Below are 16,343 nucleotides of genomic sequence, written 5' to 3'. Positions count from 1 at the left end.
ATTTCTAAAATTTAACATTAAGGGAAAATTTGGTTCATTATAACAATTTAACCGAGTAATCGATTAAAATTAAAATTTATACATAAATTTAGCAACTTTTTACAAATTTAGAAGGAAGGATGGAGATAGACAAATATCTCATTAAAATTACCAACAAAACTTATTCCTCCTAATCTTTAAAAAAAGTTTAAAATTAAGATGGACAACTTTTCTTCGCGTCTCCATCTACGTTCGTCACTTTGACAAAATATGGAATCTGACTTTCATATTTCTATTTTTTTTTTCTTTAAAATCCAACAAATTGTCTAAGTCAAGCCAATTCTAGACAATAAATGAGCCCTGAAATAGGTGAAGGTGGGTTCCTTCACGTAATTCAACAACCACATAAAAGCTAAAATCAGCTTCAGCACCACACAAAAGCTAAAAGCAGCTGCTCACTCAGCCCGGTTTCTGCCATTTTCTTCTGCATAAACTTATGATTATCACAGAGGGAGGAGCGTTGGTGGCAATTTTTTACCAAAAAACCACATTAGCAAGTATTATTTTTTATGATTTCTTTTCTTGTGGCTTTGGTTAAACAATGGAGTGCATCTTTTAATTTGCAACTTATTTATTGATTGTTTGCGTTTACAGAAATAATTGGTATAATCAAATTAGCTAGAATAGTGTTTCTCTTATATATTAAAATCCGCATCTTATAGTTTTGATATTGTAATATCGTTTTCAATAAAAGTAAAGTGTGTATATTTGTTTTCTTTATTCTTGATTGTCACTTTTTCTGGTTGTTGTTTGATTTAAATAACCTTTCATCAATTGACGGGAAGTAGCAAATTAAAAAACTCGAGAAAACTTACTATAAGTCTATTTTTTTGAACTATTATTAAGAATAGTTTACTTGTTGAAATAAATTCAGTGATTAGGAATTAAATCTGTTCCTGACGTACTTCTCATGGCTCGTTTTATCTTCATAATTTCTTTTCGGGTGCATTTTTGCTCACAAATCATTATTATGAAGTGATGATAATACTCACAACTTTATTTATTATCGTTTGATGAGTTTAAATTTTAAGGTTTGTATCTATTTACTACACATATGTAAAATTTAAACTCATTTTACGATAATAAATAGAGTAGTGAGAATCACTACCACTTGAGAATAGTAAGCAGAACTATTCCTTTTCTTTTTTTCTTCTTTTAGTTCTTCTTTCTCATTTTTGTATGGCATCTGCTACTGCTTTGTTCTTAAATGTAGAAATGAATTCCCCTTGTTGAATCTCGTTTGGTCAAGTCTGATTAAAGCACTCCAACCAACCCAACAAATACGAGACAGGTGGCACCAAAGCACCATGGAAGCATTCTCCTCTTTTATTTCTTGTTTTCTTTTTAATCAACTCATTTTATTGTATCTTTGTGTTTTTGTTCCTCACGTTTCAAACTTCAAACATCTTCGATCTTTCTTTTCTCTCACAAACCATCATCTCCTTTCTCAAAATGTATTATAATGTTTTTATGCCTACGAAAAAAAAGGTGTATATTTAGTTTCAAATATATGATCATTTGATTACTTACCACGTAAATCAATTTTTTATTTTAAATACTTAAGAATTGTATTATCTAATTAAAGAATTTAAATATTTTTATCTAAGAGGGTAAAATTAGTATAAAAACATTTAATTAGATTACTGAACTCACTTCCGAAAACAGCTTTTTTTTTTTACCTAAATCTAAAAGCACTTTAAAACTTATTATACAATGATGTCCTCAAGTGTAATGTTATTTTTCTATTTGCTTCTTTACCGCAGGTGAGCAAAGTTTCGTACTTTACATCTTCTCATAACATGTTTAAGAGGATCACATTCATCTTGTTGGTTGGATTGCTGGCGTGGGCATATCAGGCCGCCCGACCACCACCTCCGAACATCTGTGGTTCGCCTGGCGGTCCACCCGTCACAGCGCCTAGAATAAGGCTAAGGGATGGAAGATTTTTGGCCTACAAGGAACATGGTGTTTCAAAACAAGTGGCCAAGTACAAGATTATCTTTGTTCATCCCTTCTTTAGTTCCCGACATGATCCAATCATTGCAACAGCCGTCTCTCCGGTACTGCCTTGCTTGATTCTTTGTCATTTTTCAGTTCAACTCTTTATTGGTTGACTTCGTGGTGGGTGTTTTTTTTTCTTTCCTCAGGACGTTATTGAAGATTTAGGTGTGTACATTGTGTCTTTCGACAGACCAGGGTACGGTGAAAGTGATCCGGATCCTAAGCGGACAACGAAGAGCTTGGCGTTAGATATAGAGGAGCTTGGTGATCAGCTGGAACTCGGATCCAAATTTTATGTGATTGGATACTCAATGGGAGGACAGGTCATCTGGAAGTGTCTTCGGTACATCCCTCATAGGTAAGATTTTGCAAGCAGCCTCGTTACCTGATGATGCATCGTTCGGTACTGAAATTTTTCTCTAAAGTTCGATGTGTTTGGGGTGCCTGTTACGACAGGCTAGCTGGAGCAGCACTGATCGCTCCGGTGATCAACTACTGGTGGCCAGGACTTCCTGCCAACCTGTCATCTTATGCCTATAAGAAGCAAGCTCCACAGGATCAATGGGCGCTTCGAGCTGCCCACCATATACCTTGGTTAACCTACTGGTGGAACACTCAGAATTTCTTTCCTAAACACAGCATTTTTTCCGGGAAAGTAGAGAATATGTTTTCCCGCCAAGATTGGGAAACCATTAGGAATGCAAAGGTTTCTGGAAGAGAAAAGCACATGGTACTTTCCTTATTAGATCGCTAATTGTTTAGGATTTTATAGAAACTTGGCAGCGTTGATGATTTTTCTATTGTTTTGTTTCGTTATTTGTTTGGGCAGGCATATGCCACTCAGCAAGGAGAAGCTGAGTCCATCTTTCGCGAGATGGTAGTTGCATTTGGGAGCTGGGAATTTGATCCTATGGATCTGCAGAACCCTTTTGCCAGCAACGAAGGCTCGGTCCATCTATGGCAGGGTGACGAAGATAAGCTTGTCCCAGTTGAGCTGCAACGCTATATTGCCGAAAAGCTTCCATGGATTCACTACCATGAGTTACCAGGTGGTGGACATTTGTTGCCAGCCGCAGATGGAATGAGTGAAGTCATCTTAAAGGCACTTCTAATTAAAGAGTAGACCATTGACGTCGTCGATACAGAGCAGCTCTCTCAGAGATGCTACATTATAGAAACAATACATTATTTTTTTTTTTTGAAGATGCTCTAATGGTATGGTTGTAACCAAAATTTTATAGTGATAAAAGGGACTCTTTCAAGAGTAAAACTTTCAACGGGCTCTCTATATCTTATGTTTTTTACATAATATTTTATAATATTCGCACAATAATTGATATTAAACTGTAAAATATCAGAAAGTCATAAAAAATTTCACTTAGAAGAGAATTTCATTAGCATTTGTCTAATCTTATTAGGACAACTAACAACCCCCGCATGTATACTTGTCTATTATGTCGTCTATTACGTCTTGTTGTTTAGCAGCCTCCCAACTTTTGGATTGGACTAACCAACAACCTCCCCTGCCTCTGCCTGCCTGTCAATGCTGACTCATAAAAATCCCAACCCAATAGAGAAAAAGAATAAAAGCGAAAAGGAAGGCTGCCAACTTATAATGTCATTAATTAAAATTGACCTATTTCTTGATTTGCCTCCGAACTTTTATGCAACTGTTAACTTTTTTTTTTGAAATTTAATTTTAGCTGATTATTATTTTAAACTGTTATAAATAGTTAATTTTTTCTTGTATTTTGGTCATGCAAATAACACATGACAATTGTATGAAGGTAAAAAGGTAATTTTATTTTGGTAAATTGGTGCAAAGCTAATACTTTGCAGCTACTAATTCGAATAGAGAGTGAACGGCATAGAGGAAGTCGAAAAGGAAAAAGCAAAAAGCAATTTGAGTTAACCACGTTGAGGAGGTGGAGAAGGAAAAAAACAAAAAGCAATTTGATGTCCACATTGGAAATAAAATTACTTTATTGCCCTCAAATATTTGTTGTGACCAAAATAGAAGAAAATTTCCAAAATCTAACATTAAGGGAAAATTTGGCTAATTATAACAATTCAGGCGAGTAATCGACTAAAATTAAAATTTATACATAAATTTAGCAACTTTTTACAAGTTCAGAAGGAAGGAAGGAGATAGACAAATATCTCATTAAAATTACCAACAAAACTTATTCCTCCTAATCTTTACAAAAAGTTTAAAATTAAGATGGACAATTTTTCTTCGCGTCTCCATCTACGTTCGTCACTTTGACAAAATATGCAATCTGACTTTCATATTTCTATATATTTTTTTTTTCTTTAAAATCCAGCAGATTGTCTAAATCATGCCAGTTCTAGACAAGAAACGAGCCCTGAAATAGGTGAAGGTGGGTTCCTTCACGTAATTCAACAACCACATAAAAGCTAAAAGCAGCTTCAGCACCACACAAAAGCTAAAAACAGTTGCTTACTCAGCCTGGTTTCTACCATTTTCTTCTGCATAAACTTATTATTATCACAGAGGGAGGAGCGTTGATGGTAAGTTTTTACCAAAAAACCACATTAGCAAGTATGATTTTTTATGATTTCTTTTCTTGTGGCTTTGGTTAAACAATGGAGTGCATCTTTTAATTTGCAACTTATTTAGATCATCTCCAATGGTTGGGTTAAAAGTCAATTTTTTTAGCCCGGAAAATTTAGCTTTTAGTCTATAAACAACTTTTCTGCTCCAACCGTTCTAACCTAAAATTTTAGCCCGATATTATTAAATAATGAACTTATGCTTTTTTTTTTTTTGTTAAATTAATTTTTTTTTTTTAAAAATAAATATGTAGACTATCGTAAATTAATTTTATGAACATTTTAATCTAAAAAAAATTAAATTCTGATAAATATTGGGTGGAGTCCACTCCAATTTCTGGGCTAAATTTTGGGAGGAATTTGGCATTGGTTTAGCATTTAGCATTTAGCCCAAAGTTTCCCCTTGGGTTGGAGTGGGTTTGGGGGGAAATTTTGTGAGGTAATTTGACTTTTAGCCCACCATTGAAGTTGGTCTTATTGATTGTTTGCGTTTACAGAAATAATTGGTATAATCAAATTAGCTAGAACAGTGTTTCTCTTATATATTAAAATCCGCATCTTATAGTTTTGATATTGTAATCGTTTTCGATAAAAGTAAAGTGTGTGTATTTGTTTTCTTTATACTTGATTGTCCATTTTTCTGGTTGTTGTTTGATTTAAATAACCTTTCATCAATTGACGGGAAGTAGCAAATTAAAAAACTCGAGAAAACTTACTATAAGTCTAATTTTTTGAACTATTATTAAGAATAGTTTACTAGTTGAAATAAATTCAGTGATTAGGAATTAAATCTCTTCCTAACGTACTTCTCACGGCTCGTTTTATCTTCATAATTTCTTTTCGGGTGCATTTTTGCTCACAAATCATTATTATCAAGTGATGATAATACTCACAACTCTATTTATCATCGTTTGATGAGTTTAAAATTTGAGGTCTGTTTCTATTTACTACACATATATAAAATTTAAACTCATTTTATGATAATAAATAGAATAGTGAGAATCACTATCACTTGAGAATAGTGAGCAGAACTATTCCTTTTCTTTTTTATTTCTTTTGGTTCTTCTTTCTCATTTTTGTATGGCATCTGCTACTGCTTTGTTCTTAAATGTAGAAATGAATTCCCCTTGTCGAATCTCGTTTGGTCAAGTCTGATTAAAGCACTCCAACCAACCCAACAAATACGAGACAGGTGGCACCAAAGCACCATGGAAGCATTCTCCTCTTTTATTTCTTGTTTTCTTTTTAATCAACTCATTTTATTGTATCTTTGTGTTTTTGTTCCTCACGTTTCAAACTTCAAACATCTTCGATCTTTCTTCTCTCTCACAAACCATCATCTCCTTTCTCAAAATGTATTATAATGTTTTTATGCCTACGAAAAAAAGGTGTATATTTAGTTTCAAATATATGATCATTTGATTACTTACCACGTAAATCAATTTTTTATTTTAAATACTTAGGAATTGTATTATCTAATTAAATAATTTAAATATTTTTATCTAAGAGGGTAAAATTAGTATAAAAACATTTAATTAGATTACTGAACTCACTTCCGAAAACAGCTTTTTTTTGGACCTAAATCTAAAAGCACTTTAAAACTTATTATACAATGATGTCCTCAAGTGTAATGTTATTTTTCTATTTGCTTCTTTACCGCAGGTGAGCAAAGTTTCGTACTTTCCATCTTCTCATAACATGTTTAAGAGGATCACATTCATCTTGTTGGTTGGATTGCTGGCGTGGGCATATCAAGCCGCCCAACCACCACCTCCGAACATCCGTGGTTCGCCTGGCGGTCCACCCGTCACAGCGTCTAGAATAAGGCTAAGGGATGGAAGATTTTTGGCCTACAAGGAACATGGTGTTCCAAAACAAGTGGCCAAGTACAAGATTATCTTTGTTCATCCCTTCTTTAGTTCCCGACATGATCCAATCATTGCAACAGCCGTCTCTCCGGTACTGCCTTGCTTGATTCTTTGTCTTTTTTCAGTTTCAACTCTTTATTGGTTGACTTCGTGGTGGGTGTTTGTTTTCTTTCCTCAGGACGTTATTGAAGATTTAGGTGTGTACATTGTGTCTTTCGACAGACCAGGGTACGGTGAAAGTGATCCGGATCCTAAGCGGACAACGAAGAGCTTGGCGTTAGATATAGAGGAGCTTGGTGATCAGCTGGAACTCGGATCCAAATTTTATGTGATTGGATACTCAATGGGAGGACAGGTCATCTGGAAGTGTCTTCGGTACATCCCTCATAGGTAAGGTTTTGCAAGCAACCTCGTTACCTGATGATGCATCGTTCGGTACTGAAAATTTTCTCTAAAGTTCGATGTGTTTGGGATGCCTGTTACGACAGGCTAGCTGGAGCAGCACTGATCGCTCCGGTGATCAACTACTGGTGGCCAGGACTTCCTGCCAACCTGTCATCTTATGCCTATAAGAAGCAAGCTCCACAGGATCAATGGGCGCTTCGAGCTGCCCACTATATACCTTGGTTAACCTACTGGTGGAACACTCAGAATTTCTTTCCTAAACACCGCGTTTTATCCGGGAAAGTAGAGAATATGTTGTCCCGCCAAGATTGGGAAAACATTAGGAATGGAAAGGTTTCTGGAAGAGAAAAGCACAAGGTACTTTCCTTATTCGATCGCTAATTGTTTAGGATTTTATAGAAACTCGGCAGCGTTGATGATTTTTGTCTTGTTTTGTTATTTGTTTGGGCAGGAACATGCCACGCAGCAAGGAGAAGCTGAGTCCATCTTTCGCGACGTTATAGTTGGATATGGGAGCTGGGAATTTGATCCTACGGATCTGAAGAACCCTTTTGTCAACAACGAAGGCTCGGTCCATCTATGGCAGGGTGACGATGATAAGTTTGTCTCAGTTGAGGTGCAACGCTATATTGCCGAAAAGCTTCCATGGATTCACTACCATGAGTTACCAGGTGGTGGACATTTGTTGCCAGCTGCAGATGGTATGAGTGAAATCATTTTAAAGGCACTTCTAATTAAAGAGTAGACCATTGACGTCGTCGATACAGGGCAGCTACAGAGATGCTACATTATATACAAATTATGTTCCAAGAGAAATATTTGTAATGTTACAATTCAAATAGGGGAAATAATGAGAGTCGATTCGAAATTAGTTGTATGATGTTCTTGTTGTGCGGAAGCGTCAACCAAGTGTGAGTGAAAAATAAACCACAATAACTGACAAAAGATAAATGGAACAATACCAACAAGAACACCAAGATTTATACTGGTTCGGCAATGCCTACATCCAGTTTGGAGACGACGGAGTATTCCACTATAATCAATGAGAACATACAATAGTGTTTATCACTCAATTTCCCAAAGACCCGAATAACCCCAAGCTCACACACTTACAATAGGAAGAGAAAAACCAAAAATACAAAGCAAGACAATTTGAGAAAATTCTTCTCTATGCCGAATGGCTTCTTGCTATTTCTTTCTTCCTTGTTTCCTTGGTGTTGTATTTGAGTTATGCCTACACCTCCTTTTATAGGCCAAAGGCCTCTCATCAAGTCAAAAGAATTAGGCATAAATGCATCCATTCTTTGACAACAAATTAGGCATAAGACCATCCATTTTATTTCCCACATGTAGCATGCCAACCATCAATTTTGACCACAAAAGTAGCCAACATCATTTGTTGGTTTTAGACTACATTTGGTTTGAGCCAACAATCAACAATCTCCACCTTGGCGCAAACCCTCTAAGTAGAACTCCCAATAGTCGTCTCCCACTCCCCCATGGGGCAATCAACAAATTTTACAAATGCCAATCAAGTCTAAGCAGTGCTTAAACTTGAGCAACGAAACTGGCTTTGTTAACATATCCGCAGGATTGTCAGCGGTCCCAATCTTCTGAAGAAGAATATCTCCCTCGTCAATAATCTCACGAACAAAATGGAACCTCACGTCAATGTGTTTCGTACGTGCATGATGAACTTGATTCTTTGCTAAATGAATAGCACTCTGACTGTCGCAATGAACATCCACATGGTCTTGTTGAACCCCTAAGTCATCAAGCAACCCTTGAAGCCAGATGGCTTCCTTTATAGCTTCTGTTACAGCCATGTATTCTGCCTCAGTAGTTGACAGAGCAATTGTAGATTGCAGAGTCGACCTCCAACTTACTGGACCTCCAGCAATAGTGAATACAAAACCTGTAGTGGATCTACGTTTGTCCAAATCACCTGCGTAATCAGAATCCACATATCCAACAACACATTGACCATTAATTTTATCCTGCTGGAACAATAAACCAACATCCACAGTACCCAGAATATACCGTAGAATCCATTTCACAGCTTCCCAATGCCCTTTTCCTGGATTATGCATATATCTACTAACAATACTAACAGCTTGTGAAATATCAGGCCTAGTACACACCATAGCATACATCAAACTACCAACAACATTTGCATAAGGAATTTGAGCCATGTACTCACTCTCTTCAACAGTTTTAGGAGACATAGAAGCACTAAGTTTGAAATGAGGGGCAAGAGGTGTACTAACCGGTTTTGAATTTTCATTCATCCTGAAACGTTGTAGTACCTTCTTCAAATACTGCTTCTGACACAAACTAATCTTGCCCTTCGGTCTATCTCTTTCAATTTCCATACCTAGTATCTTCCGAGCTTCTCCCAAGTCCTTCATCTCAAATTCATTACTCAGTTGAGTCTTCAACCTTTCAATCTCCACTTTGCTCTTACATGCTATAAGCATATCATCCACATATAAAAGCAGATAAATGAAGGTTCCATCTTGTAGTTTGCGAAAGTATACACAATGGTCATAGTGGCTTCTTGTGTACTTTTGCCCGATCATAAATCGATCAAATCGCTTGTACCATTGTCTTGGAGACTGCTTCAAGCCATACAATGATTTTTCCAATTTGCAAACCCAATTTTCCTTTCCAGCAACCTTAAAACCTTCTGGCTGAGACATATAAATCTCTTCCTCCAAATCACCATGTAAGAACGCAGTCTTGACATCAAGTTGGGCCAACTCAAGATCAAACTGCACAACCAAAGCCAACAGAATACGAATAGAAGAATGTTTTACTACAGGAGAAAATACCTCATTGTAGTCAATGCCTTCTTTCTGAGCATAGCCTTTAGCTACCAATCTGGCTTTGAATCTTACATTGTCTTTTCCCAAAGATTCCATCTTTTTGGCATACACCCATTTACAACCAATTTCTTTCTTCCCCTTTGGTAACTGAACCAGCTTCCAAGTCTTATTTTTATGAAGAGATTTCATCTCCTCATCCATAGATTTCTTCCACAACTCGTACTCTGAACTCATGACAGCTTCTTTGTAGGTGGATGGAATATCATCTTCAATAACGGGAAGTGCATATGCCACAATATCAGTAAATCGAGCAGGCTTTCGAATTTCCCTTCTCGATCTTCTGGTTGCAATATAGTCTTGTTGCTGTGGAGGCTCTTGGGTAGGTGCCTCCTCTTCATCATCCTCGTCCTCATCATCATGATTAACTGTAGGACTATCAGACCTTACTGGAACAACTGGAGTCTTCAGTAACTCCACCTGCTTTGAGCTACTCATGGTCTCGGTTGTTTCAGTTTCACCTTCATGCTTGTTCTGATTAACCATAGCAGCCTCATCAAAGGTCACATCTCTGCTTACAACAAATTTCTTCATATCTGGACACCAGAGTCGATATCCCTTCACGCCAGTGCTAAAGCCCATAAATAGAGCTTTCTTTGCTCTTGGATCCAACTTGCTTTCTCTGACATGATAGTAAGCAGGACAACCAAATATGTGTAAGAACTTGTAATCAGTACAAGGTTTACCAGACCATACCTCCATGGGCGTTTTGCCCTCATTCGCAACAGCTGGCAATCGATTAATGAGATGGCTTGCATAAGTAATTGCCTCAGCCCAAAACGCCTTGCCTAATCCAGCATTAGACAACATACACCGAACTTTCTCAAGCAAAGTACGGTTTATGCGCTCCGCCACCCCATTCTGTTGCGGTGTCTCCCTAACCATGAAGTGCCTCACAATACCCTCATCTTGACAAACTTTCAAGAAAGGATCAGACTTATATTCACCCCCATTGTCTGATCTGAGAGTCTTGATCTTTCGACCGCTTTGCGTTTCAATCATCTTTTTCCACTTCAGGAATATCTTCAAGACTTCATCTTTACACTTCATGGTGTACACCCATATTCTTCTAGAGAAGTCATCAACAAAAGAGACAAAATAATGGCTACCTCCCCAAGATGCATTCTTGGAAGGTCCCCAAACATCAGTGTGAACATAATCAAGAATGCCTTTAGTGTGGTGAATAGCAGTGCCAAATTTTACTCTAGTTTGATTACCCAACACACAATGCTCACAGAATTCCAATTTGCATGCCTTTGCACCTTTCAATAAGCCTTGCTTCACCAATCCTTGCAACGCTTTTTCACCAGCATGCCCAAGACGCATATGCCATAACCTCGTGGTGTCTGTGCTATCTGCGTCAGCAGCTTCGGTGACAGCTGCTTCACCAATAACTGTACTCCCCTTCAAGAAATACAAGTTATTTCGTCTTGTACCTTTCATCACCACCAGTGCCCCGTAAACAGCTTTAAGAACTCCACCCTTCATGGTGATCTTGAGACCCTTGGATTCCAATGCACCTAGTGAGATAAGATTTTTCTTCATATCCGGTACATACCGAACATCACTTAATTCTCTGACTGTTCCATCATGCATCTTCAAACAGATTTTGCCTATCCCTTGTGTTTTGCAGGCATTATCATTACCCATCAAAACAACTCCACCATCCAGCTCCTCGAAGCTAGAAAACCATTCTCGAATGGGACATATATGATAGGTGCAACCTGAATCCAAAATCCACTCCTTGGAGTGACCATCAGCAGATGAACTAGCCAAAGCAAACTTGAAATCATCATCTCCAGATTTTGCAATATTTGCTTCAGGACCCGCTTTCTCCTTCTCTTTGTTCTTCAATTTGGGGCAGTCTCTCTTCCAATGACCCTTTTGGCGGCAAAAGGCACATTCATCTTTAGCAGGAAACTTCCCTCGTGACTTTGAACGAGATTGTCCCCGCTTCACATATTTTCTTTCCACTGTTCGACCCCTTGCAACAAGTGCCTCGGTTTGTGAATTGTGAGTCTTTAGTTCCTTCTTTCGACACTCATGATTCACCAATGCCGCAGACACCTCATCAAGTTTCACCTCGGATTTTCCATACAACAAAGTAGTTGTCAAATGATCATAATCATCAGGCAATGAATTTAACAAACATAGTGCCTTGTCCTCGTCAGGAATTTTCACATCAAGGTTTGCTAAATCAGCAAGTATTTTATTATAATCATTGAGGTGTTCATGCATAGAAATACCTGGACTATACTGAAAACGGAAGAGTCGCTTCTTCAAAAAGAGCCGATTTTCTGCGCTCTTGGTCATATACTTCTCCTCCAATTTTGTCCATAACTCCTTAGCAGAAGTTTCCTTCATATACGGGTATTTCAACTCCTTATCAAGGAACGATCGAATAGCAGCACAAGCATGAAGATTAATTCGTGTCCACTGCTTGTCATCAATATCTTCTGGTTTATCTTCCAGAACCATATCCAACTCTTGTTGATACAACACATCCATAACTTCACATTGCCACATACCAAAATTATTAGAGCCATTGAATTTATCAACCTCTAACCTTGTAGTAGCAATTTGATGTCTATTGGATGTAGATGCCGACGAAGACGATGCCGACTCCTTCCCCTTCACAGATTCATCTTTATCTCCAGCCATCTACTCGGCACTATTCACGGGACTGTAGCGCCAGCAAATTTTTCACTCCCACGAGAACGCCTAGTCGAAACACTAGGCTCTGATACCACTTGTTGTGCGGAAGCGTCAACCAAGTGTGAGTGAAAAATAAACCACAATAACTGACAAAAGATAAATGGAACAATACCAACAAGAACACCAAGATTTATACTGGTTCGGCAATGCCTACATCCAGTTTGGAGACGACGGAGTATTCCACTATAATCAATGAGAACATACAATAGTGTTTATCACTCAATTTCCCAAAGACCCGAATAACCCCAAGCTCACACACTTACAATAGGAAGAGAAAAACCAAAAATACAAAGCAAGACAATTTGAGAAAATTCTTCTCTATGCCGAATGGCTTCTTGCTATTTCTTTCTTCCTTGTTTCCTTGGTGTTGTATTTGAGTTATGCCTACACCTCCTTTTATAGGCCAAAGGCCTCTCATCAAGTCAAAAGAATTAGGCATAAATGCATCCATTCTTTGACAACAAATTAGGCATAAGACCATCCATTTTATTTCCCACATGTAGCATGCCAACCATCAATTTTGACCACAAAAGTAGCCAACATCATTTGTTGGTTTTAGACTACATTTGGTTTGAGCCAACAATCAACAGTTCCATATCTCAGGCCATTTTTATGGTTATATCCAGAGAACTCGTACCTGGAAGGTGAACGAACTGCAAAGTTGGAACTACACGAATGACAGATGCAATGCAATTCGTGCAAATGTAACACTCGAAAGCTAAAGCATCTCTTTAGAAACGCGATAATTGAAACTGCAGGGACTAGGTGTTGGATTTCCACGCATGTAATACCTGCATGTGGTCCAATATATCCTAGTAGATAGGGTGTTGGATTTCCACTCCTCCCTCCCTCAAATTATTGTAATAGTTTTGAACCTCCCCCTTCCGTTAATAATAATTTAAAAAATAAACTACAGAGACCAAAATCAAACTTTGTACATGCCAGCGCCACTCTGTTAGTTCTTCTACTGATCACCATTTTCCGGCCTGTAATAACTGCTAGCTATCATTTTTAGTGAAATCTATCAATCTTTCATTTCTAATTCCTGCTAGAAGTGAAAGATGCAATGCCGTACTTTCGAATAAACAAAAGAAAATTTATTCATTATTGTGTCAAAGACAATGAGTAGAAAGACCATAATTGGAATAAAGAGCAAAAAATAAGTTACAAATGCATGAAACAAGCAACAGAAACTGTCAAACTGCGAGCAACTCGGATAAGCATTTCAAGCCAATTCTTCGGTTCAGCCTAAAAGCATTATCCGTACAGCCATTTGAATAGGCCTGAGAAGGAATAGGGTGTTGTGAAACAAAAGAGTTCCGAGCTTACTTCGGCAATCTAGTTTCAAGGTTGAGAAGAAGTATCTAATTTCAAACGAAGAGGAACATAGAGAATACCACCATGATTCTTCTGTTCTTGGACCTGGTTCCAACGAAGAAGAAAAACCTTCTCTCTACACTTCCCACATGACCAACTCCCCATTTTGAAGAAAAACATTCTTTTTCCATTTCCCCCGTGACCAACTTCCCTTTTTTTTTATTTTTTTTATTTTTAAATTGTTCTCTAATCAGGCTGTGCCACCTATCATTTTAATGAATAAACTAATAAAGGGATGGTGGATTACTAAATTAATATTTTTTATAACACGTGTTTGATACCGTTATTTCTTTTAAAATTAACTATAGATATGACATTTGAAAAATATTTTGTAAAATACTGTGTCTCATAATCATTTAAACTTTCATCTCATACTGTCTAATTCACTAAATTACTAAAGAAAAAATTCCGATCTTTTTGTATGTTATATGTCAAATAATAAACCTATTTAAAATAATAAACTCAAATCCTAAACATAAGTATAGTTTTTTAAAGTGTAAATAGACACTTATTATATGATATATAAAAAATTTATTTAAATCTGCCTAGTTCACCTAGACCCCCGTCTAGGCGCATAGGCGCGATGTCACATCCCACATCGTCCAGGGGAGTGATCCTTATATGTATATTCTCATCTCTACCTAGCACGAGTCCTTTTGGGAGCTCACTGGCTTCGGGTTTCGTAGGAACTCCGAAGTTAAGCGAGAAGGGGGGCTAGAGCAATCCCATGATGGGTAACCCACTAGGAAGTTGCTCGTGAGTTCCCAAAAATAAAACTGTGAGGGAATGGTAAGCCCAAAGCGGACAATATCGTGCTACGGTGGTGGATCGGGCCCGGGAAGTGATCCACCCCGGGTCGGGATGTGACAATTTGGTATCAGAGCCTAACCCTGGTCGCGAGTGTGCCGACGAGGACGTCGAGCCCCTAAGGGGGGTGGATTGTAACATCCCACATCGCCCAAGGGAGTGATCCTTATATGTATATTTTTATCTCTACCTAGCACGAGGCTTTTTGGGAGCTCACTAGCTTCGGGTTCTGTAGGAACTCCGAAGTTAAGCGAGAATGGGGGCTAGAGCAATCCCATGATGGGTGACCCACTGGGAAGTTGCTCATGAGTTCCCAAAAACAAAATCGTGAGGGAATGGTAAGCCCAAAGCGGACAATATCGTGCTACGGTGGTGGAGCGGGCCCGAGAAGCGATCCGCCCCGGGTTAGGATGTGACACGCAAGGCCCCAACCCGCCACCTGAGTAGCGCCTATCCTAGCGTGCCTTGATTAGGACAACCCGATGGTAGAATTCTGGATCCGCCACTTGTTATATTAAAAAGTCACTTGTAGATGCTCTAACACTATAAACATCTTTATAAAAAGCACAAAATTTTTATTAACTAGCAAGTCAAAAGTGCCAAAAAACTATTTTAGCCATTTAATTTAACTTTCCATATCTAACAACACTCTTTATTTTAACAAACCTTGAGTATTTTGTTATTAACAATTCAACCCCAACTCATTTATTTTTATTTTGAGGATTTTGTACAAGTACCACCTGAACTTGCAAGCATGTGCGCTAATACCACATGAACTTTCATTTTTATTAGGCAAATTTTTAGCGGACTTGGAGTTAGGTCATGAAGAGAAAAGAAGTTGATTTCTGATTTGATTTTGGCAAGGACTGTTGAAGAATTGAAGTGAAATTGTACAAAATCTAGTCTTTCATTTACAATGTATTTTCACTATTTTTTTTAAATCAGCAAGTGGGTGTGTGATTAATCTTAATTTATACAAATATTAATTTTTCTAACTTTTATAATGGGAATTGCCAAACTGGAGTTGTACAAACCCGCAATTTTAGCGCAATATTAACTCAGACACTATTATTTTGGAGCTTATTGATTCTAACTAGCCCCATGAAGTTAATTGATGAAAAAATCTCTTCAGGTGACATGTTTTAACAGCAATATAGATGAAAAGTAACATACATGGTATATTCCAACACTTAAGAGGGTCCAGGTGGTAACAAATAAAAATTGACAGTTTAGGTATTATTATCGCACATGCTTACAAGTTCAAGTGGTACTTGTGTAAAAAACCATTTCTACAACAATCTTTTCTTTCTTTCATTTTTCGTTGCTCAAGGGTCAACTTTTTTTTTTTTTTTTTAAATATTTAGCTAATGGACAGTTACTCTATAAATTTGAAAAGTGACTATTCCTATGTTATAATAGAGACTCTTTTATATAGTTGGTTAGAGATATGTGTGGAGTAAAAAATAATTCTAAAAATCCTGAAAATGACACGTGGATTTAAAAAAAAAAAAAAAAACACACACACACACATACACACACAAGAAAGCCCTCATTAAATGGGTAGGGCCCACAAATATTCACACGCACAGTTCAATATCCCTAGAGGCTTGAGCTGTTAACTACAACATCACCAAGTTTCTTGTCGTAACATGGGAAAGTTAAATACATTAATGAT

The 16,343-nt window shown here is 37.5% G+C and overlaps 2 protein-coding genes across 8 annotated transcripts; both read left to right on the top strand.

The window, feature by feature from the left end:
• The first annotated feature begins 366 nt into the window (after window positions 1–366).
• Window positions 367–3,322, top strand: LOC137733599 (uncharacterized). 3 transcript variants are annotated; one of them, XM_088697669.1, is made up of 6 exons: window positions 502–536; window positions 1,253–1,493; window positions 1,803–2,099; window positions 2,187–2,398; window positions 2,497–2,770; window positions 2,870–3,322. In XM_088697669.1, the coding sequence occupies exons 2-6, from the start codon at window positions 1,347–1,349 to the stop codon at window positions 3,161–3,163; spliced, it is 1,224 nt and encodes a 407-aa protein (XP_088553795.1). In that variant the 5' UTR covers window positions 502–536; window positions 1,253–1,346; the 3' UTR covers window positions 3,164–3,322. The 3 variants fall into 3 exon arrangements, with proteins under 3 accessions (XP_088553796.1, XP_088553795.1, XP_088553798.1); XM_088697670.1 differs by lacking the exon at window positions 1,253–1,493 and having other exon boundaries at window positions 367–505; XM_088697672.1 differs by lacking the exon at window positions 502–536 and having other exon boundaries at window positions 1,162–1,330.
• On the top strand, window positions 415–7,758 carry LOC137733620 (uncharacterized). Of its 5 annotated transcripts, none has more exons than XM_088697673.1 (5): window positions 415–505; window positions 6,277–6,573; window positions 6,661–6,872; window positions 6,971–7,244; window positions 7,339–7,758. In XM_088697673.1, the coding sequence occupies exons 1-5, from the start codon at window positions 476–478 to the stop codon at window positions 7,630–7,632; spliced, it is 1,107 nt and encodes a 368-aa protein (XP_088553799.1). In that variant the 5' UTR covers window positions 415–475; the 3' UTR covers window positions 7,633–7,758. The 5 variants fall into 5 exon arrangements, with proteins under 5 accessions (XP_088553799.1, XP_088553800.1, XP_088553801.1 ...); XM_088697674.1 differs by lacking the exon at window positions 415–505 and adding an exon at window positions 4,134–4,572; XM_088697675.1 differs by lacking the exon at window positions 415–505 and adding an exon at window positions 5,788–5,806.
• The last annotated feature ends 8,585 nt before the right edge of the window (window positions 7,759–16,343 follow it).

This window comes from Pyrus communis, chromosome 7 (assembly GCF_041283825.1).
Source record: "Pyrus communis isolate YQ-2024b chromosome 7, ASM4128382v1, whole genome shotgun sequence".
In the NCBI taxonomy this organism is placed as follows: Eukaryota; Viridiplantae; Streptophyta; class Magnoliopsida; order Rosales; family Rosaceae; genus Pyrus; species Pyrus communis.
This window is presented reverse-complemented; position numbering and strand designations above follow the sequence as displayed.